The sequence below is a fragment of the Chinchilla lanigera genome, unplaced genomic scaffold (assembly GCF_000276665.1).
Source record: "Chinchilla lanigera isolate Chin_1 unplaced genomic scaffold, ChiLan1.0 scaffold00048, whole genome shotgun sequence".
Taxonomy (NCBI): domain Eukaryota; kingdom Metazoa; phylum Chordata; class Mammalia; order Rodentia; family Chinchillidae; genus Chinchilla; species Chinchilla lanigera.
Window position 1 is genome coordinate 3,440,978 of NW_004955449.1, and position 24,365 is coordinate 3,465,342.

The window sequence follows — 24,365 nt, forward strand, 5'->3', positions numbered from 1 at the left end:
GAATAGAGATAAAAGATGAAGGTGCTTATGATGGGGAAAAAAAAAATGGTGCTTATGATGGGGAAAAAGATGAAGGTTCTTATGATGGGAAAAAAAAAAAGGACAAAGTACACTTAATGAATGCTGCCATTTACTGACCACCTGCTATCTGTAAGATTCTGAGCTAGTGACTATTTCCAATTCCCATGACAATCCTAGCAGGTAATTAAATCTAATAATTCCTTCACATATGAGAAGATCTTCCATATCCAAGGTTAACAGGCATATGCAGCAACCTTTACAAGATTTGTCTTGCATAAGATTTCCAGTGTAAATGCAACATTAGTCATAATGAATGTAACCATTTAGGATAGGCCCTGTCCCAAGAAAGACTTTATTAAAGGGTAGTCAATACTGCTACTATTATCATCATCAGACAAGTTAACTTTTAGGTGGTTCAGATAGATTTAGTCAGTCTCTTTTGGAGACACCATAAAAGAGAATTTTGTTGGTGCTTTTTAGTCTTACTCTTTGATCACAACTTTAAAGAGTATAATCTACTCTTAAATGTGTAAGTGAAAGGTACCACAGCTTTAGAAGACTAGAATTCCTTTTGAGCAATCTATGGAAACACTACATGGTCTAATTGAGCAAGGGGCTAATATATGACAGTTTATCTCTCTAATTTGAGAGCTTGTTTGATGAGGCCACTACCAATTCTGCAGAGTAATCTTTTCATTCTAGTAAAGTGGCTTGTGTTAGGAAGACTATTCTTACAAGAGTCACATGTTATACATAGAAGTGTGTGTTTTGTTGGGCCTTGATAAGGACTATATATTACTTATAGTGGTTTTTTAACCTTTTAAGAAAAGGGTAATATCACCCATATACAGAGGTCCTTTTCAGTAATAAGAAAAATATGAATATCCCAATATAAAAATGTATAAAGGCATGAGTCAATAGATCATAAATTTCATATGTGATAGTATACTGACTATCAAATGGTGGTGGATAAGGAAGAGTCATAAAATAGGAAAAACACAACTATGGTTTTAATTTGGAATTAAAATTTAATTAGGTATGTTTTAGAGAATATGAAATAAAAATTCTAAACAGAAAAAAATCAATCCAAATACATGTATTTAAAAAGAAATATTTTCCCAGCAGTTGCTAAAAATGGCCTGAAAGACTTAGCAGGTCTCTGTGCACAACTGTGATTGGCTGTTAATCTTCCAAGGGCCCAAATTTTGACTGGTAATGCTATTCTCAAAAAGGGCTACAAGATCTCAGAAAGGAGGTGATTTCATGCCATGAGGTAAGACAAGTTTTGGATGGGTCTATACTACCCTGTTGTTTCTAGAAAGCAAGGATCTTTACAAGGATGTCAGCAGGCAGTGTGAAACAAGAGCCAGTAAGAGGAGGTTGTACTGTCTAGACTGCAGAGAGAGGAACTACAAATAAAAAACCGATTAATACTCAGAATACTTTTGAGTCAAACTGTGAAAGAAACAATAATACTTCAAAGGAGATTTTTTAACACAGTGTACAAAATGATTGTTTATAAAAGAAGGGAGGAGTCAAGCATGGTTGTGCATGCCTGAAATCACAGTACTCAGGAGGCTGAGGCAGGAAGATTGCTGTGAATTTAAGCCTTCTGGGTTACATAGTGAATTCGAAGCCAGCCTGCACTACATCATGAGACCTTGGCTCAAAAAAAAAAAAAGAAACAAAAAATAAAAATAAAATAGGAAAAGAAAGGACATGACAATTTTCTATAATTTCTATATGTAAAGCACACTTAGTCATATAAATGTTTAAAAATTTAGATACATGATAAGCAAAAATACAAGGTACAGAACAGAGTATATTCATGGTGTAGGAAAGGAGGCAATATTTAAAGTAAGTATTTGCAAAAAGAAACAAAGAGAAGGATAAACCAGAAACAAAAAAAATCATTACTTTTGAGGGCAGATGTGAGGTAAGGGAGGAAAGTAGTAACAGGATGAAAGAGGATGGCTTGGAAGCAAAGTTTCTGAATGTAACTTTTCATGTAGTTTTGACCTTTCAACTATACATACATTTTTTTTTTTTTTTTTTGGTTTTTCTCCGGTAACGGGAACCAAACTCACGACCTTGCACTTGCCAGGCAGGCGCTTTGCCGCTGAGCTAAATCCCCAGCCCCTATACATACATTTTGTAACTGTAAGAATAAAATTATGGGCTAGGGATGTAACTTAGTGGCATTTGCCTAGTATGCCCAAGGCCCTATGTTCAATCCCCGGATTGAAAATAAACAAACAAACAAATAAATAAATAAAATCAACAAAAAAAAAGGAAACCCCAAAAATGGAAAACAAACTGAAACAAATGGACTCATATATATCAAATTAGTAATCTACTCCTACAGAAAAATGGTTTCAAATAACCTTTGAATACCTTACTCTATATACCTTGATTGGGCTGCATACTGAGGAAAAAAGAGAACCTTCAGTCCATGCTTTAATTTTTGGTAACAGCACTGGTACTGAAGATGTAGGACTATTGTGTATGTATTATAGGATAAAGTTTTAATTGGAATCAGGATATTCAGCATGGGGCTGAGGTGTGGCTCAGTGGTAGAGGGTTCAAGTCCCAGCACTGTAAACAACAAAACAACAATAAAAAAGAGAAAGTTTGCTGTGAGCTAAAAGAAAGAAATATAAAACAAAAAAGAACAGTAAAAAATATGAGCTGGGTGGTGCACACCTATAATCCCAGCATTTGGGAAGCTGAGGCAGAAGATTGCTGTGACTTCAAAGGCAACTTGGGCTACATAGGGAGTTCAAGGCCAGCCTGGACAATATAGCAAAACCTTGTCTCAAAACAAACAAATAAACAAAAATATATGAAAATGAAGTGATGAATTTTGTACTTCCAGATGTTTAGCGTGAGAGCCAAAAAGTACGGATATGTAACTATAATGATGCAACTAGACTTTGGTCATTGTTACGGGTTGAGCTGTGCCCCCCAACTCAAGAGAAATGCTCAAGTCCTGACTCTAGGACCTGTGACTGTGACTTTAGTTGGCATTAGGGTATTTTCACATAGCAATCACATTAAGATGAGGTAGTACTGGATAAAGCTATGCCCTGAATTCAACAGCTGGTACAGTATTCTTTTAAGGAGAAAGACTTGATGACATGGAGGGAAGACGGCCACATGAACAGAGAGGCAGGGACTGGAGTTACGCTGTCACAAAGGAAGACCACGGACTGCCTATATTAAAAAACCTTCAGAGTGCCAGGTGTGGTGGCACGCACCCGTAATCCCAGCACTCGGGAGGCTGAGGCAGGAGGATTGCTGCAAGTTCAAGACCAGCCTGGGCTACAAAGTGAGCTTAAGGCCAGCCTGAACTGCAGAGTGAGACCCTGTGTCAAAAAGACAGAAAAAAAACCTTCAGAGTTTCACCTAAAAGTCTGTTGCTTGCTGGCTGGAAATAGAAGGAAACATCTTTAATGTGATTAAGAATGATTATCTTAAAGAACTAAGAATTAAAAGATATTAGGATTATAAAGTATATTTTCTCTAATTAACTCATGTGATTTTTGTGTCTATTTGCAACCATTAAACCATTCTTGAATTCCTGAGATGCACCCTGGATATTCATGGTTAAACATATACTACTAATTTTTAAATAGTGGGTTGATTTCTCTAAATAAACTGCTGAATATAATAAGCTAATCAAATAAAGAACATATTTACTATATAGAATTCTCTTTTTTGTGCTTTGTCAATCTGTAAGCATACTGGGAAGTCCTCACTATATTCTAGTCCTACCTATGTTCAAATGGCATTATAATATTTTCCTTGAAAAACACCCTTCATAAATTGTAAAATATTTCACCAAATATAAAATATTAAGTTATAAGGGAGCTAGGATGGCACTATTTGTTGCAACTCCCCATTCTGCAGATAAGGATATAAAAGATCAGAAAGGCAAAGTATTTCCAAAGGTGTCTGGTCAGGCAAGGCTCAGCATCCCCAGGCCTTTGGTTCAAGCAGCAGCTAAAAGAATTTTGTTGACATTTATTCAATAACAAGGATTATGCTGTACAGAAGTAAAATGAATCACTTTATAACTACAGAGAAAAACATTAGGATGATTATAATTAGTAATTATTTCTATGCACTTATTTAAGGTGAAAAAGTACTATATAGGAGCCATACCTGTGATTTTAATATTACAAGGGATGCCAAAGGGAGCCTCTCCTACAGTTCCAGCAGTCCCACCCCATCTGCATGCACACCCTAAGTCAAGTTTCTGTTGCATGAACTAAAAACAAAACAAAACAAAAACGATGGCTTTAGCAGCTATTTATTTGCTATCTGGAGAAAAAAAGTTTACATGTATAAAACAGAGAAAATGTTTTTATTCAAGTCCTTCTGTTTATCTTCCCCACCCTCTTTTATAGGTTACTTTGTCTTTCGGCTTTCTATAGTTTTCTGAATTTGAAAACTACACACACTTTACTCTAAAACATTTCATTAAAAAAAAAGTCCAAAATTCATAGTATAGCAAATTTCAATTTCCTCTACCTGTTCAGTGATGGCTTGGAAGCTATAGAGCCTGACCAGTCCTGAGCTGTACATCACAATCAGTATTCCATGAGACAGAGTAGCATCGGTAACGTTCCCGAAAATCTGGGGGGAAAGGCATATATCACCTGAGAAAAGACCAGAAGGTCAATCCTCTGAGTGTTCACAATGATTTGTACTCTTGCTTAAAATTCAGGTCACCATTACAACCTTGCTGCCTAGTGTTAAAACTTAACTACAATTTAGTAGTTTGAGACTAGGGTGTTAGTAGGGGTGACCAGTAAGCCACTAGATTCTCAGACTGCAGCACTGATGAAAGTATGACACATCCCCCTCGAAATGATGCACCAAGATTTATTTGCTTCATAGCTTTATCAAAATTTATTAACAGCTGGGCGTGGTGGTGCATGCCTGTAATCCTAGCACTTGGGAGGTTGAGGCAGAATTGTCAGGAGTTTGAGGCCAACCTGGGCTACATAGTGAATTCAAGACCAGGTAAACTACAAAGCAAGACCCTGTCTATTAACAAATCTATTAACAAATCTTACTCCTCTAGAACATTGTAATGTTTATATAGTAAGGGCATGTAATTCTAAATGAATTTTTAACTTACCGTGCATATCCTGGCAGTGACTCATCCTTTATATTTATACTAAGGTGTTGTTTATAAAACGATAAACTTTAGCTATTTAGAGGTGAAAAGACTGGATCTAGAAAAGTAATTATAAGAGAAACAGACATCTCCAGATTTTATTATTATCTTGTTCTTTATTTCTAATACTGTTTTTTTAGCCTTATAAAAACAAAACATGCTAAAGACCAAACACCTAAAGAGACATTTAGCCTAGCTGGCCTTGAGTAAGGTTTTGGCTCATTGTTCCTTAAAGTTTCTGTTCTATGCACTGAATGCATAATTCTATACATAGCTTAGATACATAACATTCCATGTCTATTTTAATAATTAACAAAAGCCAATATAGGCAAATATTCATAGCAATGAAAGACAAAGTAGACATGAAATGAAAATTTGTTTCTATTTTACTCAGGAGAGCTTAGTGAAGATTTACAATCTCAATAAATGTCTTAAGTACATAATACTACCCAGGAACCTGGCCCCTGAGTGGTTTCACTATGCATAGTAAGTGAAAAATGTGCTTTAATCCCAATCATACCAACTATAATGAAAACCAAATCCTTCAAATGATTACTGTGGGTACATAAGAATAAACAAGAACAATTTATGGTTTCGTTAAGTGCTCATTCTTATTGTAGACTGTCATATATATTCACAATTACCTAATCCACAAGCACAAAGAGAATGATTAAATTATAAGTTGTGCTTTTTTGCCATCTCTTTGAAAGATAATTACAGTTGGCTTTGATGTTGACTCGCTCATGACTTTTAATTCACTGATCCTTGTTCCCCATTTTGAAATGAAGAGTTGTATAATTCAAACATTTCAAAACAATGAGTGCTGTAATAAAGTAGCCACATTATTCTAAAACATGATTTATACTTTAGGGTGAAATCTAGGTTGAAATTCTAGCCGTTTCACTTACTATTTTCAGAATTTGGGTGTTTGCTTAACTTCTTAATTATTACAATGAAAAATACTCGAAGTGCCTGGTATAAAACGAGTAATATATCATAACTAATATTATTTACTGTATTATGCTTATATTAAAATGTTTAAATTCACTAATTTTATGTGCTAGTGAATATTAGTAGAACCTCAAGATCCTGTCTTCTAAAACACTTTAGGTGTTTAAAGACTAAAACAGTCCAATTAATAACCATTCACTCAGAATAAAAGAATACTGGTTCTTTTTTTATTGCTCAGGATCAAAACCTGGACCTTGCACATTCTAGACAAGTGTTGTACCACACTGAGCTATATCCCCAGCCCCACTGATTCTTCTACTCAACTGAAATTTGTCACCTCTTTCCTCCCATGTAACTATTGCACAATTCAAGAAAAATGCCAACAATAAAATCCAAAACTGAATGTTGGAGAAAAGTTACACATTTAATTATAAGCCTTGTTTATATACCATAAAGCAAATTTTAGACCTATACTTTGCAATTAAAATGAGACATATTTTGCAGCTTAATGATCATTTTAATTAGCTTTGGAAATATTTCCTTTGAAAAAACTATCTTATTCATTTCATAATTTTATAAAATAGTAGTTTGTTATTGACCACAGGTTTCCAACACTACCCATCTGCGAGATATAAAAACATACACAGGGGCTGGGGATTTAGCTCAGTGGTAAAAGCGCCTGCCTGGCAAGCGCAAGATCGTGAGTTTGGTTCCTGGTACCGGAGAAAAACCAAAAAACAAAACAAAACAAAAACATACACAAAGAAGAAGGTGTAAAGGGCTCTTAAGTCAAACGTTCTCAGGGCTGGGGACTTAGCTCAGCGGCACAGCACCTGCCTGGCAAGTGCAAGGTCGTGAGTTCAATTCCCAGTACAGGAAAAAAACCAAAACCAAAAAAAAAAAAATGTTCTCATGTATTTTGATATGAAATAAACCAAGTCTTTGAACATTTCCAATCAAAACATCTAATAAATAATTAAATAATGACAGCAATCTTAATGTCAATAAAATTAATACTGCAATTAAGTAAGAAATAAATTCTTACCCTTTTGTTGATCTCTACAATCCCTACAAGTGAAAAGGGTAGAACTCGGAATACTGCAAGGTATAACAAAACAGTCTGCTGGATGCCTGCCTAAAAGGAAAGACCAATATTATAGGTAGCTCTTTCCAAAGTACTTTAGAAATACTGTTTTTATAAGTTGAAAATATTTATCTGTCCCAGAATGTGGTCATACAGAGGTTTTCACAAACTGAAAACATCTACCGATTTAGGTTGAAAAGTCTCCTAAAAAGAAAGGCAAACATTTAAAATATGCTCACTAAATCTTCAAGTACAATGTTCAGATATACGCACATATACATGCACACAAAAATTTACAAGAGGACAGTAAACATTTTTCAGCAACAAACTATTGTGCTATAAATTGGAGTGTCTAATAATAAAGAGCCCAATCAAAACACATGTAGTTGTCATGGTCATTATCATTGAAAATAATGTTGCACTGATACATCTGTGTGAAATGAGAAAAAAAAAATCAATAGTAAAATCTTGAGCAATTTCTTTGCTTCAAGAAGAACAAGTTCTAGTCAATTTATTCCCATAATGAAATGTAAAATAATCTGCTGTATTTCTTCAGTACAAGCTTTAAGGAAATTTCTTAAATGTGTGGTAGGTAAAGGGGTCAGCGTAGCATAGTGAGACCTACTTCAACAGGACCATAAAGCCTGCTATAACTAAGTTAGAAAAAAAAAATAAATAAATAAATAAATAATGTTTAAAATCCTTAGGATTCTCCTTTTGAAAAGGATATATTTAACAAAAGATCTTCAAGGTATAAATCAGACTCCTTCCAAGTCCCTAAAGCCCAAAGGAAAGATATTATTTATATTTCCTAACAAGAGCTAAAGAGGTGTTGGTTAAAGATTGTGAGATTATAGTCTAAAATAAAAAAACTACTAAAAAGACATACTAACATCATCAGCAGATGGTAAATGAAAAACCTTTGTGCACTATATAAAATTAGACTTAAATACTTACTCTTCAGGAATTTAAGTTTTAAAAAGGCACATTAGACAAGATATCTGGAGAATTCTCATACAATGTTTTGCTATTTTGTTACTATTTCATTTCTATGAACTTTCTTTTACCAAAGCAAAGATGGCACCATAGTGAGAGTATAAGGAGAAAAATATTTGTAAGAGAGACAGTTATCTTTTTCTTAGATTAGCAGACTCAATAAATCAAGAAATAGGTGAGCAGATTCCAATAAAGGCATGAACAATGTGACTGGGCAGAATATAGAAGAAGAGTAGAAATATTTATAGATAACCATCCAAATAAGTGCAAGCCACAGGACATAGAAGGTTGACAAGAGAGTGCTGGATGTGATTATTTAAACAAGGTAAAATCAGAGGAACTAAGTTACCCCAGAGTTTTATATAAACTTTATCTGCCAGTCAGTTATAGGACTTTCAAAAAGGGACAACCTGGTATAAACATGTAAGAACAGGGACTCTGGAGCTAGACCATCTTGAGTCTAAGTTCTACCACTTACCAGCATGGTGACTTTGCATAAATTATTTAACCTGTGGAGGTCTCAGACTTGTTATCTGTGAAATGGGACAATAACACCTACTTAAAAGTCTATGCTGAAGATTAAATGAATTAATGCAGGAAAAGCACTCAGAATAGTGGTCAGTTGTTTTGTAATCAAGAATACTAGTGAGAAAAAGTTATAGTTCATATTAAAGATGAGATTCTACCAAGAGGAAACAAATACTTGTTATAGTATGTACAGGGAGGGGTGGAGAGTCCATTTTAACAAAATACTTCAGAAAAAATAATTTACCTACCAACTTTAATAGCATGCTTCAGAAATCAAAGATGATCAGTTCTTTCATAACAAATTTACAGACCAGTTCCTAAGGAAGCAAATTCTTGGTTTACTGAATGTTTAATGATGTCTACCTGACGTGCCAATACTGAGCATTTGTTCTGAGCTGACTTGATTGTGATGACTTCTTGAGGAGTATCCCAGCTCAGGTACCTTTTAAAATAAAGTGGAGAAGTTAATGATTTGGGTCAAGGTCCTTGTACTTAAAATCAAGACATTATAAAGTTTTTTACTTGCATTACAAAAGCAATCTATTTAAAAAATAGATAAATGAATTAAATAATTTTAATCTTTCTAGAATGTTGACAGATAAAATTGTTTTTGATCGAGGAGTATTCAAAATTTAGGAAACAAATATCTACTTTAAAATTAAAGTTATAAAAGTATTAAAATATTACTTTCACAAATTGTATATACATATTCACTCCAAAAATGTATATCTGATAGAACCAATAGTTACAAAAATAGTTCTTGAATTCTAGTAGGCAGATAATTTAACTGAAACAGACTAGCCTTCAGGAAATCCTACCGTAAGGTTCACCTTATATAGAAAACACTACTTGTAGAAGGGTAACACAGGGTATTAAAATTTTTTTTAAATGTATGTCGACTATTACATATAGATCAGATACTTATTAGGAATCAAAGCAAAAAGACAGAAAGTCTCTGTTCTCAAATATTCTGATGTAGTCACAAGGGAAAAAAGAAGAGATTTATAAACTGAGCTAAGGCTAAGCACTGGAAAACTGAAGCAGCGGATTTAAAGTTTCCTGACATATAAGTCTTAAATTTTTATAACAAATTCTTAACTAGTAAACCCAGAGTTAATACCTGAATTTGCAGTAAGAGGCGAGATATATTTTTTCAAGAATTTTTCCTGTAGTCGCTGATATACGAAGTAGCCAATTATGAGCAGTCAGTGCTATGAGCGAGGATTTATAATCTGATGGACTGGAAAGTACATCCCCCTAAAAAAACATAAGGTATAAAAATGAAACATTTGGCCATGAACAATATACTGTAATCAATGTCCAAACAAAATCGCTAAATTTAAAGATAGCCAAATAAGTAAACAAAAATACTTTTTTTGAAACAGGGTCTTGCTATGTCTTTCAGGCTGGCCTTGTATTCACTATGTACCTTGGGCTGACCTCGAACTCATAGCAATCCTCTTGCCTCAGCCTCCCACGTGCTGAATTATAGGCATATGCCACCATACCCAGCTTATAAAAGAAGAAATTTTAAACAAACAGAGAATTAAAAGAAGGAAAGCTTCTGGATTATTATTTTCATCATGAACTTACTGAGTTTATTCACACAAAGCTTTTAAAACAGCGCCTGAAATAATTTCTCACTTACTACATATTCAACAAATGTTAGCCAATAATAACTGTAGTAGGAGTATTGATACTGCTACTATGATAATAAAAACAGCTCTTAAAAATCATGTATAGCAGCATAGCTATTAACCAGAACTCTTGGGAGGCTGAGGCAGGATTCCAAGTTTAAGTCCAGCCTAGGCAACTTAGCAGGACACTGTCTCAAAATAAAATGGGATGTACTCAGGGTGATAGCCTTGGGTTCAAGCCCTATTACTGAAAGAAAAAGTCATATGATAGAACAGACATTCATATTATACCCTTTTTTCTTTACTAGAGGACTTGTTTCCTTTAGATAGAAGTCAGTGTGGCAAAATGCAAATTACCCCATTGTTTAATGTGCTTCTATTCCAACCTCAAATGAGAAGCTACAATTCAAAATGAAGACAGCCAAAGACTGGAAGATGAACCTGGTTGTAAAGATGACCTGTTACCACTGAGTAGCCCAGAAAAGGCAGATGACAGCTGTGTGGGCACTCCTGTCACCGAGGAGCTACCACAAGGTGGAAGTATAATACAGGAAGAGAAAAAGAAACAAAAAAAATCTGCTTTGATTTGTGTACTTAAAAGGCAGTTGTAAGAAAAAAGTTAAGAATAGAGAACTTTATGAGCTGGGTATGGTGGTGTATAGCTGGAACCCCAGCACTCAGGAAAAGGATGGAAAAGGATCATGAGTTTGAGGTCAGCCTGGGCTACATAGTGAGTTTGAGGCTAGCTTGGGCTACCCAGTGAGACTCTATCTCTAAAACAACCAAAAACAACCCTTCCCCCCAAATGAACATCCCCCCCACCCCCACCCCGCAAAAGAGACTGAAAAGTTGAAATTAAGTTAGTATTTGCTTAGGCAAAAAGTGAACAGAAAAAAATGAGGGCACAATTATTTCACATATGCTCCCAAAGATGTGTCTTCTCTTACAGAAAGAGTTTGCTTTTTGTTTACTTCTTGGTGATATTTTTTAACTTACCTACCAGAAGAAGTCTTACACTAATTCACAAACAAAGATATAAATATTTTTATTCCACAATGCCTTATGTAAGTATATTTCCCCATTTCACGGAGATTTTAAAGTTTAAAAAAAAATACTATTTATAACTTGCCTATTAGATAAACATTTGAAGTAGCGTATATAAGAGAATTGAACTACTGTCCTAAACTAAAAGTTGTCTTTTACATATTCACAATATTTCATATACTGTCTCAAAAAAGGGTATTAATTTAAAGGTAGTTTCACATTGGTACATTAACAACAATACAACATGCTTCTTAGTTTTTCATAATGGAAAATCTTGCTTCACTGCAAATGAGAACAAAATGTCTAAATGTTAAAGAAGTGTGAATAGAATTAGTTTACTAGAAATTTTATTTTTACAGAAGTGCTTTGACGTCACAAGACTGCTCTAAAATTTGCTGTTTTGTGATGGTGTAGTCAAAATTTTCAGGTAAGAAATTTGCAATTTTTCTACCCCATCCCTAACTCCCATGAAAATGGATTAAAAAGCTTTAAATTGCTGACAGTACAACAGTTATTGATAGCTTCAAAATAAGAAGCTGAAGAAAATGGAAATTCCTAAGTATCCAATGAGAAATAAAGCAGAAGTTTCAGAAAAGTCAGTGTATGTAAAATCAGCCTTAAAAAAAAAGAACTTTAATAGAAAATTGAGAATATAGCCTCTTATCCTTTAAGAATTGTTTTAGGTTAAATATTGGTCATCGACTGGGGGTTCTGTTTTTCCTAAAGAACAAACCAACCAGATCTAAAGACGTGCTTAATTTCTTGTAGTATTTCCTAAAATGCATTCCTTAGAACAGTAACGACATGTGAAACTTATTTAGAAATAGTCCTCAAAAAGAAAGCTCTATCAAGAGTTTGGAAAAATTATTTATAATCATTATGTAAATTAGTATTAGTATTAAAGGCTCTGAGAAGTAAATTTATAAACCAACTTGTTTAATCTTTTCTACTCAGAATATTCCAAACTTACTTTTCCACAGCCCAATTTCTCTCAACTCCTTTGGCACTTACCCATCTTTAATATCCCAAGGAAACAGCAGTTTGAAAAATACTACCAGGGCAATGCTGGTCTAATGGAATGAATATATCTTGTTATTATATATTTTATTTCTATCTTACAGTTTTCCAAATAACATTCATGGAGAAAATTTTTTAAGAAATCACTTTTAACAACCTACTTAATATAACTGTTGCTCTAAATACTTAATTATTTCAGTATAGTAAGTGAAATAATTTCTTAAACACATTGTAAATGTAATTATAAACTAGTTTATATTGCTATAAACATTTTAATCAGTCTCTAATGTTTCCTAAGATTTAAAGAAACTTCTCTATTTTTAAAAATATTAATAGCATTAATGACTTTCAAGATAAGGAAAAATGATAATCAAGGATATGGTCTCCTTTTTTTGGTACCAGGAATTGAATTCATGACCTCACCCTTGCCAGACAGGTGCTGTGCTGCTGAGTTAAATCCCCGGCCCTTATGTTCTCTTTTTGATTGCTCTAAAGATTCAGGAATTATATATTAACAATAATCAGTTCTTCTAGGCTAAAAATGCTTTAAAAACAAATCTCACCACTGGGCACTCCCATAATAAAGCATCCTCTATTTTTTCTGACTTAGGACATTTTGGCATCTCATAAAGTTTTCTTGGCTCTGATGCAACACTGGGAAAGAGAAAAAAATAAATTATTTTTTATTAATAATGTAAGCAATAATTGCTCAGGATTAAGACACTTCTCCATACAAAGATTTGGAATATCAAAATATAATTTGTTATGTGCTTTCCTCTTTTTATGCACATTATTTTTTCTGGTCACAGAATTTGTAATATTATATATATACATATTAACTGGAAAAATATAATAAGATTAAAATAATTTAATATTATACAACAATCAAAAATAATAATTAACATTTTGGTTCATTATCTTCTAATTTTTCTTTATAGACATTTGCTACCTAGGCACTGTTTTCTAAAAGTATATTTTATTGATCTTTTTTAACCCCTGAACATTTATTATTTTTTACCCCTTAACATTTAACTGCCTATTTCCACTGGGTTCAAAAACTGTTTCTGCACAATATCTGAAATGAAAATTAGCAGGTAAAAACAGTTCCATTGTTTTAGAATAAAAATTCATGGACAAAAAAGAAAACACTCTATAGTTTCTTTTACTCCTAAATTACCTTTTAGAAAAGTTGAAAAGGTTTATACTTCTACCAATATTGAACACTGTACCTTTTATGGGACAAATAGTCTCAGTTATATATGAGACAAAATGTTGCTATGTTGCCCATATTGGTCTCAAATGATTTCTCCTGTGGCAGCCTCCTCAGGAACTGGGACTATCGGCATGTGCCACTGTGTCCTACTATACTTCTCAATTACTACTGAGAGGTGAGCATAGATGTTTTCATTTGACTGAGGCACTTTAAAATTAAACTACTGTTAAAAGAGAAACAATTTTTAAAGTGACATTTTATTTACCTTTGATATTTCTGATTGAAAGGTTTAAACTGAATAGAATTTCACAAGAATGAAAGCAGCCTCATCTGTGATTCTAACCTGTGGGTAAAACACCCTGGGTGTTTAGCATGTTAAAGAACTCCAAAATTATTTACCATTACATCACTAGTCAATGCCACTCATTTCAAAATTTTGTTCTAAATTAAAGCAAGTACTTCCAAATTGGGAAGGTTATGAAGAGGAAATTAAATGGTAACAAAGAATTAGTACTAATTTTTCCAGGTATGGCAACATTATGATCATATAAGAAGACATTTAGATTTCTACTTCTAACATGACAGGCTTTGTGGATACTCTTCAACAAAACTGGTAAAAATTATAAAAGGACAACCATTTAATGTCTCTGGAAATGGTCCTGGGGACATATGTCAGGTCAAGACACACTTACTCAAGAAAATCTACCAGAGCTCAATAGAAATAGTGTGAGTCTGTGCTGTTTAATCCAAAGCATGTTTTCTTCCTTCCCACTCCCAGCTCAGCAAAATGGAAACTCTATTTCAGTTTGTTGTAGCCAAGAGCACAGGGCTCCCTCTCCTGGCTGTTTCACTTAGAGGGCTAACTTGGGGGAAGGGTAGAGCTTTGGGCTTATTCAGCTCCCAGGTGTCTGTTGCTGAAGCTGAGGCCTGGGTGAGTGCAGTAGAGAGACAAAGGGCTCACTTCTACCCAGGTTCCAACGGTGAAATGAGGGCTGTACCTTGGATGCAGTACAACTGAGAATACTAGGGCCCTAGGTGGCCTAGATATGTCATATTCAAACAAGAGAAAATAAAAAACGAAGAGAAAAATCTTAAAAGTGGAGAAGGAAAAAAAAAAAAATCACCTCATCCACAGAGGCACAAGGATAAAAATTACATCAGGGGCCAGGGACATAGCTCAGTGGCACAAGCGCCTGCCTGCCAATCGCAAGGTCCTGAGCTTGATCTCCGGGATCCCACCACCCCAAAGAAAAATTACATCAGGAATCTCTTTTTGGAGATCATATAAGCAAGCAGAGAATGGAGTGAAATAACTAAAGCATTAAAAGAAAAAAATCCCACCAATTTAGAATTTCAGTAACCAGAAAAACTATCTTTCCAAAGTGAAGGAGAAATATAAATTTCTCAAACAAAAGCTAAGAGACTATGCTAGCCACAGATCTGCCTTGCAAGGTATATTAAAAATTTTTCCTAGAGGAAAACATGGTACATCAGAAAATTAGTTCTATATAAAGAATGGAGAAGGGTTAGAGAAGGAATAAATGAAGTTAAAACAAAATTTGTTTTTCTTAACCTTTATTGATTTAAAAAAGTTTGCTCAAAGTAAAAACAGCAACATAGTATTTGGTGATTATAACATACAGATAAGTAATATGAATGAAAGCAGTGTTATGAAAGAGAAAGGGGACGAATTAGGAATACTCTGTTCCTGGGTCCCAGCACCATCCATGAAATAAATGATCTTGTGTACAACCAAAAAGGCACTAATCTCTTCTCCAGAATTTGGCTTTCTAGCTCTCTTATATAAGTCTTTTTTAAAACGGGAATTACTTTTTGAGATTTTGTTTTCAAGACTGTAATACTTAGAATGTTAATATCTTTAGGATTGCTACTTTAATCTTTTGTGATTTCAACATTCAGGATTATAGCATTCAGGATGTGTCTTCTGGGATTACGACAGGGAACAATGAAATTGCTGCAAAATTAACCATAGTGATGGGAAGAATGTAAGACTTACTGTACAGGATACTTTAAATGGTAAACAGTACAGCATGTCTATCCTAATAAAGGTCTTATGAAGAAAATCCTTGTAATTTTTAGAGACACAAACTGCAGGAAGGGAATGCATAAAGAAAATCCTTGTAATTTTTAGAGACACAAACTGCAGGAAGGGAATGCATAAAGAAAATCCTTGTAATTTTTACAGACACAAACTGCAGGAAGGGAATAAAACAAGTATAGCAAATTTTGATAGTTTTTGAATCTAAATAATTGGTATTGTGGGGGTTCACCATGGCTTTCCCTTCAGTCTCACTCTTGAGTGGTTGGGGATGAGGTTGATTTAAGACACCCTGGATCTAAAAATATGCTTTTGCTTGAAAAATTCTCTTTAGAAAAAGCCAAGCAGCCAGGTGTGGTGACACATACCTGTAATCTCAGCACAAGGGAGAATGAGGCAGGAGGCTCGCCACAAATTCAAAGCCAGCCTGAGGCTACATTTTGAGTTTAAGGCCAGCCCTCACTACTTAGTGAGACCCTGTCTCAAAAAAAGGCAAGCACTTCAAAACCAAAACCCTTGTCCAAAAAATATCTAATTATTTGGTAACCAGGTTACTTGACTGTGTTATTTTTTAAGTATCATAAAGAACTAAACAGTTCTCTGAGCAGTCTATCATTTTACCTTATTATTTCATTTTGCTTTGAAATGGTATTTTACAAACCTCAACCTACAACTTCATATTTCACAAGATTTTTAAACTACATGCATTTTGCCACTTCGTCTTATTTTGGACCCACTTTGTCCACTGTCCTATTTCACTAAGTACTAATGTAGTCATGTTGCTCTGTAAAAATTAAAGATTAACAGTCAAGTAAATGACAATAAAAATTATAACTAAAAAGTTACCTGCTGACACAACACCGGTAATTGTCAAAATATATTCTTCCTCTCTCATAGGCTATAGGTGACTTGGAATGAGTTGTCCAAACATTCTTAAATTTAGTACTTTCCTGAAAGACACAAGGAATTTCGGTTTAGGAAAGAAATCACACTCTACTGTGCATCCATTTTAAGCTAGATGGTTAGATTTACCATTTTCAAAGTAATTTCACGTATGTTACGTTAAAACATTACTTTATGTCGTCCTCGCTCTGCTCGCACGTTTTGGATCAACTGGTTGCCCAACTTTTCAAAAGACTGTCTGCAGAAAGGCATAAGAAGCTTAAACTGAAAACGTCTGGTGGCCCTACTGACACCTACTTGCTAATCCCCTCCCATCGCTTATGACCCTCGCCAAGGGAGTCCTAGAGCGTAAAGCCTGCATCCCAGCCCAGCGCCCCTCTGCCTGCGTTCCGTCCCCGGCTGGCAGACGGTCACCTGGCACACCAGCGCTCGCAGGATGCCCAGGTTTGTCCTCTGCACCACGCCTGCGTCGCGGGCGAAGAAGCCCAGCGCCCGGCGACTCAGCTGGCTGCACACGTTGGGCTTCCGGGTCGGGCCCATGGAGGCTCGGGCAGTCGCAGGTTTGGTTGGGTTGAAGGGGGTCGCGCCCCTCACAGCCGCCACGTCTGAATTTCAAGAAAACTAATGCTGGGGAAAGGGCACCCGGCAGCGGGGCGAAAGAAAGCCGAGCGAGCTCTCCCTGAGCGCAGGGAAGAAGGAAAGAACCAACGACCCCTTCCCGGCCTGCGGCTCAGGCGCTCTCCAACAGCAGACTGCGATGTCGCTGTACCTCGTGGCCTGCCGTAGCCGCCCCCTCACCAGGAAATGTAGTTCCTACTGTCCTCCGGCTTCTTCCTGAACTACAACTCCCATCGGGCAGCGCGGAGCGCGAGGTCCTGCCCCGGTCCCGCCTCAGCCAGCCCCACCCCGCCCCTCGGGTCCTGCGTAGGCTGCGCCGTGGGCTGGCGCGCCTTTCCGGGTGTGCGCGAGGCGCGCGCACCGCGAGCCCTTGGGGCGCTCTGCTGCCACCTCTTGGTGCCGCTTCGTTTGCGTGTCTGCCTTCCGGTTTGCCGCCCTTCCCACCTTGATACCGTGACGCGCGTCCACCCATTCCGTTTCCCCTGGGAGGCTCTGCCTGTTGTCCGGAGGGCCGCTGTGTCGAGTGCGACCTTCCAAAGGTACGCCCCGCGGCTTTCCTCTTTGCTGTGTACACGGGATGAAGTTGACTGTTAAACATTTTGGGTGTATAAACACTGCTTTGTACAGTACGCATTAGGATTACGGGTGGAAGATGCCGGCTTTCCCACCGAACTAGGATTGAATTACTTTTTCCCCCCCGAGGCCCGCCTTTGTGTGGCCTGTGGGAACAGTGGATGGTCTGGAGATAATTACTACGTTTTTCGTATAGGAAATAAAATATGAAATGCTTACATTTTTATTGAAGTATCTAAGATATTCGACAGTTGCTTTCCCTTAAAATAACAAACTTTTGGGCCTGGAACGTAGCTCAGTGGCACAGCGCCTGCCTCTCAAGCGTGAGGTCGTGGGTTCGATTCCTGGTACCAAAAAATAAATAAATAAATAAACTTTGTTAATTGGTCCTGTGTGTTCAAAGTTCCTACCTAATACGCTAAATTTTCAATAACCTTAGGCTTCATTGGCTGAAGTCTCTTGAGGGTGTTGTCTTCCTATCTCCCACGTGGGTTTGGCATGCTGGCTCCTGTTTTTAGGTGCCCAGGGACAATAAGTGTCATATATGACAGCCAGCCCAAAAAGCACAGTACTGTACTAGGTGAGTGTGCTGTCGACATAGTTGTTCAGTAAAAAATAGCCATATGTGCCGGAGATATAGTTCAGTGGTGCAGGGCCTGCCTGGAAAGCTCCGGGTCCTGAGTTCGATTCCAGGTACCAAAAAAAAAATATCTTTTTAACCTTGCGGCATTTCACTCAGGACCTGGATTTTGCTGATTTCTCAAGACTTGCTTACAGCATATGTTGGAATGCTTTGAGTGCTACAGTGGTTGATTTGGTCATTTATTAATGCAGCTGTCATTGAGAAAAACTAGACCCTAGAAAAAACAATGAGTTTCTTTGGATGAAATGAAATTCAAATCATTGCTGAATCTAACTCGTCATCTCTTTTCTCCTTCCTCTTCGCCCCTTCTTGTGTCTACCTATGATCGTTATTATCAAATCACCACAGGGAGTCATTCTAGATGCCCCCCTTTCCATCCACAGGCAATCCTAACACCCATCTTTTCATCTGAGTAATCTCAGACCTTACTATTTTTATCACATTATTAAGTAGGCTTGTAATACTCACAGGTACTTCTTCCACAGTGATGTTTCTGAAGCACAGAGTGTTTACTTGCACGTTACAGTTTTTAGTGGCTACTGAACACCCATAACAGAATTTCTTAAATCAGAATACCCAGGATATTCCATTGTTAAAATTTTTTAGTATATTCAATATGTACAAATACAAAACTAGATATAAAGTATGTTATACCTTTTATACAACTACAGTAATCAAAAGTTATAAGTTAAGTGGAGCAAAACTATAAAACCAGCAAATTAAATGAATACTTATTCATTGTGACCAATGAGACTACTTTGCTGGACCTAAAGAATTCCTAAAGTGAATCGATTCTGTCCTCCGTGGCATACCCCTTAGAGAAGGCCTATCAGCCCTAGTGTTGAAAGATTACTTGGTGCCCCCTGTCTTTACTGAAACCACATGACTTCCTTGGCTCTTCACTTGACAACATTATACGCATGCAATAGTCCCCGTTTCTTTCTCATTATCCTGCACCAGTGATGACTGGTACACCAGTGATGACTGGTATGCACAGTGCACTGTAAACACAAATGTACAAATTGAAGTCTTGTGACAGCGCTCCACTGAAAGGTGGTCATCCAGTTGATCTAGAGTATCCCTTTGTTAAAATTCCTTCTTTAGAGTTTTGTCAAGTTGAAAATAAAACATTCTCCAGGGGAAATCTCAGTCTTGAGGCTACCGGTACAAATTGCTACAGTTCCACATAGGCACCTTATAGGACAGATCGGAATCCTTTAGTGTAGTATATACAGAGCACTCCATTATCTTCACCTTGCCCATATTTTCAGCCTCCCCCTCTGACCAGCCTTCATGTTTGACGTTGTGGTTTTGACATTTACCCACTTTCTCGTGCCAGTATACCTGTATACTTGAGATTTTCTTTATCTGGAGCTCCTTTCCTCTCCTACTCTGACCATTTATCAGAAAACTCTTCCAGATGTCACAGTTGCACTTGGACACTTTTCCTTACCCCTTCAGCTTAGTAGCTTTGTATGTGCCTCTAGCTTATTCTGCAGATAATTGTAGCACTGTTTCAGAATTACCATGTCTGTCTTCCTAACTAACCCAGTCAGAAACTGAGATGTAGCATACTGCCTAAAATGTGGCTAATGCATATGTATGTTGAAAGAATGAATGATCTGTAAAAACAGTGTTTGTATAGAACCTATTAGCAGCAGCTAAATATTTTTACATAGATACACATTTAGTCTCCCGTTATTCTTCAAATCAGTAGGAAACCACGATATTAATAAGAAGAAATAACTTTCAGAAAATTTAAAGCCCTCAAAGTTCTATCTATAATGTAGGTATCTTCAATTTGTTGAAGGTAAAATAGCGTGAACACAAAGTTTATGATTAGAAAATGACTTCTCTTTGTTTTAGTGGTAAAACAAACATTAGCTTCCTCCTCCCCATTCTTTGTGTCTGTAAGTTTGCAGACTACAAAGCCTCCTAGCCATTGTATTTTAAAGGCAAAGAAGAAGAAATACAAATTCAAAAGTTAATTCAGTGTTGTGCTTGTTCATATGCTCTGCTTAAAGAAGCCATAAATGTGTAAAATACTCAGATTATTAAACTTGAACATTTGTTCAAAAACAAATTTGAACCAAGGCGACAGGTGGTCATTCATACAACACATAATTATTTTTATCCATAATGTTCTGGGAACTATTTTGCTACAGAGTATATCAGGGAACAGGATAGACATGTTGGGAGGGGCATCGCAGAGGAGAAACAGTCGATGGCAGGCAGAAAGCTGCAAAAATAGCAATGATAAGTGGTGACAATAATAGCCTTCATTCTATCCCGTATATTCTATCCAGGCTACCTGTTCTTACTCACACCAAGGTGGGGCACTCTTATCCTAGCATCACACCATAAATCAATCCCAGCATCACATCTTTAATCCTAGTTTCACACCTTCTAGATCCAACCACCTCCAAAAACTCCATATATGACTGCGTAGGGTTTGGGGGTACATCTAGATACAAGCCATAACATAATTGTTATGGGCCCTGTGCTTCCTGGACCCCACCCCTTTTTGGCAGGGGAGGTTTGAGACAGGGTTTCACTGTGTAATTCAGGCTGGCCTTGAGCTCACAGCAGTCCTCCTGCCTCACCCTCCTGAGTGCTCAGATTATAGGGGTCTACCACCATGCATCGTTTTTCCTCTTTATAAAAATAAATAAGAAATAAGAAAAATTTAAAAATATCCAAATGGTATTGAACATCAAATAAGTAAAATTACACTGTATTTATATACTCTATGTTCTACAGCTTTCCCTCAGTATTACACTTAATAATGTACTTGTAGTTAACTGACTTACTAGTATAGAGTATTTCATTGTATGAATTAACTGCAGTTATCTACTTTCTTCTACTAGCTGGGCTTTTTTCTTTCCTCTCAGAAACATAAAAGTTCAGAAAAATGTGACTATGGACATTATTATACCTGCCTTTTACTGCACTTGTTACAGAGTGTCTTAGTTTTCTGAGCTATATATGTGGTGCACACCTGTAATCCTAGCTACCCAAGAGGCTGAGGCAGGAGGATCACAAGTATGAGTTCAGCCTGAGTCCAGTGCCTAGGTACTTACCTGCGTTAACTCTTTTGGTAGTTATCTCCGAGATTCCTGCTCTCTCGCCTTCCCATCACTGTACACCTTCCATATAATCCCTGAGTATGGATAGGAACTATGACTATGATGGACGGATAGTTGCTTCCTTGATTAGGTTATTTTTACAAAAGGTCCCATTTTAGCAGACATCAGAAATGCTGTTCTTTTTTCTTTTTTTTTTTTTTTTTCTGAGACGGGGCCTCACCACGTACTTCAGGCTGGCCTTGAACTCCTGGTGATCCTCCTGCCTTAACTTCACAAGTGCTGGGATTACAGCTGTGGGCCACCACGCCCAACTAACATCCTCCTGCTGAAGAAGCAAATTGTCACGTCGTAAAAAGGACCACACATTGTGAAAAGGACCACGTGACATGGAACAGTAGGCAGCTTTTAGGAGCCAAAGGTCACAGTCCTATAGTGGCAAAGAGCCGAATTCTATTAACAATCCTGCAAATGTAAAAGGACCCTGAGTTTCAGATGAGATTGCACCCCTGACTGACATGATTTCAGCCTAGTGATACCCTGAGCAGAGAGCCAGGCTACAGTATGTCAGGAATTGAGTACCAGGACTTTGAGATAATAAATGAGTGTTGATTTAAATTGTGTGCTAAGCTGTGGTTACACAGAAACATAAAATGAATACGCTTTTTTTTTCTTGCAGTCCTGAGGATTGAACATGTATGTTGAGCAAGTACTCTACCGCTGAGCTACATCCCCAGCTTTTTTTTTTTTGAGATAGGGTCTCACAAAATTGCACAGCCTGGGCTTGAGCTTCCCATCCTCCGATTTTACCATCCCAGAGTCCTGGGATTACAGGTATGTGTCACCTCTCCCGCCTATAAACGGTATATTTTTAAATTAGATTTTTAAACTGTTTTTTGGATATTATGTAAAAGTATAATTATGTTTCTAAATATTGGTCTCCTACTTAACAACCTTATTATTAGTAATAATCATTTATCAGATTTGGGAGATATTCATGTCCTTAGAACACTGTGACAATTTTGTTACTATACTTTCTTCTTAACCCTTTGTCTGTTTTCTACCTCTTTCCTTTCCTTTCTTATTATGCTGGCTGGGATCTCTAGTACAGTATTGAGTAGAAACATTGATAATGAACTTCCATGTCTTATTCATGTTTGTAAAGGAAATTCTAATATTTCACCTTAAGGATGGCATTGTAGGTTTTTGGAAGCTTCCTTTTATGAAGTAAATGAAATTCTCTTCAATTCCACATTTGCTAAAAGTTCTATTTGATTTCTAGTCATGAATGGTTATCGAATTTTATCAAATGTTTTCTTTGTATCTCCGAAGGTGATCATGTGATTTTTTTCTTTAATCTGACAGTCTGGTGAATTACATAAATATATTTTCTAATGTAGAACCAAGTGAGTTTATTTAGAAGAATTTTTGTGACATTCTTTTGTCATACACTGTAGTGTATGTGTCATACACATACTTTTGGAGATCAGTACTCATTAGACTGGGTTCAGTACTCACTGAACTCTGGAATTTTGCTAGCCTTTGGTTTGTAAGGTTTTCTCTTTTTTTTGCTGGCTCAGTGATGTATTTAAGGTGTTTTAAATTTTTTATTTATTGAGCACTTTGGGCGTGTTGACTAGCAGGAGGGTTTTTGAAGTGTCAAGTTCACCTAATTTCCAGAACTAGAATTCCACTTCTTCCCTTTTTTTTTTTTTTTTAGTATAAAAGCCTTTGTTAATATAAAATATGGCTTAAGTGATCACTTACCACTATACCTCTACCTTTTCTTATCTCACTGCGCCACCATCCCACTCACTGTTGAAAAGGAAGGATCTTGCAGTGGAAAGAGCATCGTAGCAGGAGTCAAAAGGCACAAGTTCTAGTGGCAGCACTACCACTTAGAGAGATCTTGACCAAGCCACTTACTCTGAGTTTCATTCAATCCTCTGCTAAGTGGAAACATTTAGGATTGAAGTGAGATCACATATGTTTATAAATATGAACATGATGTAAGGGAATAGAATGAGAAGCAATATCAAGTACTTTCTGTGTTAGGAAAATGAATCAAATAGAGGTTAGGGTGGGGAGAGGTTAGGTTGCGCTAGGGATTTTTTTAGGGTGATGAAGCCATTTTGTATGATTTTCTAGTGGTGGATACTTAGGTTACTATGCATTTGTTAAAACCACAGAACTTTACACCACAGACTAAATGGGAGGGGGTGCTAGGGATTGAATTCTGGGGCTTGCACATACTAACCACATGCACTACCACTGAACTAACCCTCAACCCCAAGATGAATCTTTTTCTTAATTTTTTCAGTACTAGGGATTGAACCCAGAGACTTGTGCACAGAGGTAAGCACTGAACTACATACCAGCCTCCCCAGAGCGAATCTTAGTGTGTGCACAATTTTAAAAATTAATTTAGGGGAATGAGGATTCTAGGATGGAGTGCAGACTACGACAAAAGAATCTAATTGTTTTTACTAATGTTTGCAATAACCTCACGGATAGGGGCCAGGAAAAATTGCTGATGTGAGTTTGTAAGACTTTGTAAGACTAAAGGCAGTAGGAGCTGTGCATAGTGCTGTACTCTAATTGATGCAGTTTCCCACAAAAATGTGGGTTAACAGTTCTGAAACTGTTATACCCAGGCACTGGAATTAAACAATTAACAGTTTCATGGTGGTGAGGAGAGCCAGGTTTCTTACTGTTGGAGTATGTAGTGGATTGATAACTGGTGGTCAACTTATAACCCCCAGCTGAACTGAGTGAGTGGTGCTGGGTGTGGGAGGCCCACCTGAGGACTG

The 24,365-nt window shown here is 36.7% G+C and overlaps 2 protein-coding genes across 6 annotated transcripts in view; one reads left to right on the plus strand and one right to left on the minus strand.

Moving 5' to 3' along the window:
• Nucleotides 1–17,746, minus strand: part of Dcaf17 (DDB1 and CUL4 associated factor 17) — a 30,413-nt gene extending 12,667 nt beyond the window's left edge. Inside the window, exons 1-8 of one of the 5 annotated variants that reach the window (XM_005393239.2) lie at nucleotides 17,437–17,452; nucleotides 16,582–16,685; nucleotides 13,027–13,117; nucleotides 9,886–10,022; nucleotides 9,129–9,207; nucleotides 7,203–7,292; nucleotides 4,555–4,659; nucleotides 4,186–4,291 (exon numbers count right to left, since the gene is read on the minus strand). In XM_005393239.2, coding sequence (XP_005393296.1) covers nucleotides 4,186–4,291; nucleotides 4,555–4,659; nucleotides 7,203–7,292; nucleotides 9,129–9,207; nucleotides 9,886–10,022; nucleotides 13,027–13,086 — 577 coding nt within the window. In that variant the 5' untranslated portion in view covers nucleotides 13,087–13,117; nucleotides 16,582–16,685; nucleotides 17,437–17,452. The other 4 variants (XM_005393236.2, XM_005393237.2, XM_013518768.1 and 1 more) reach the window with 4 other exon arrangements.
• The window catches only part of Mettl8 (methyltransferase like 8), a 75,695-nt gene continuing 69,035 nt past the window's right edge, over nucleotides 17,706–24,365 (plus strand). The window contains exons 1-2 of the mRNA XM_005393235.2: nucleotides 17,706–17,795; nucleotides 22,235–22,389. The gene's annotated coding sequence lies outside the window, so the exon portion shown is untranslated. The remainder of the gene's footprint in view (nucleotides 17,796–22,234; nucleotides 22,390–24,365) is intronic.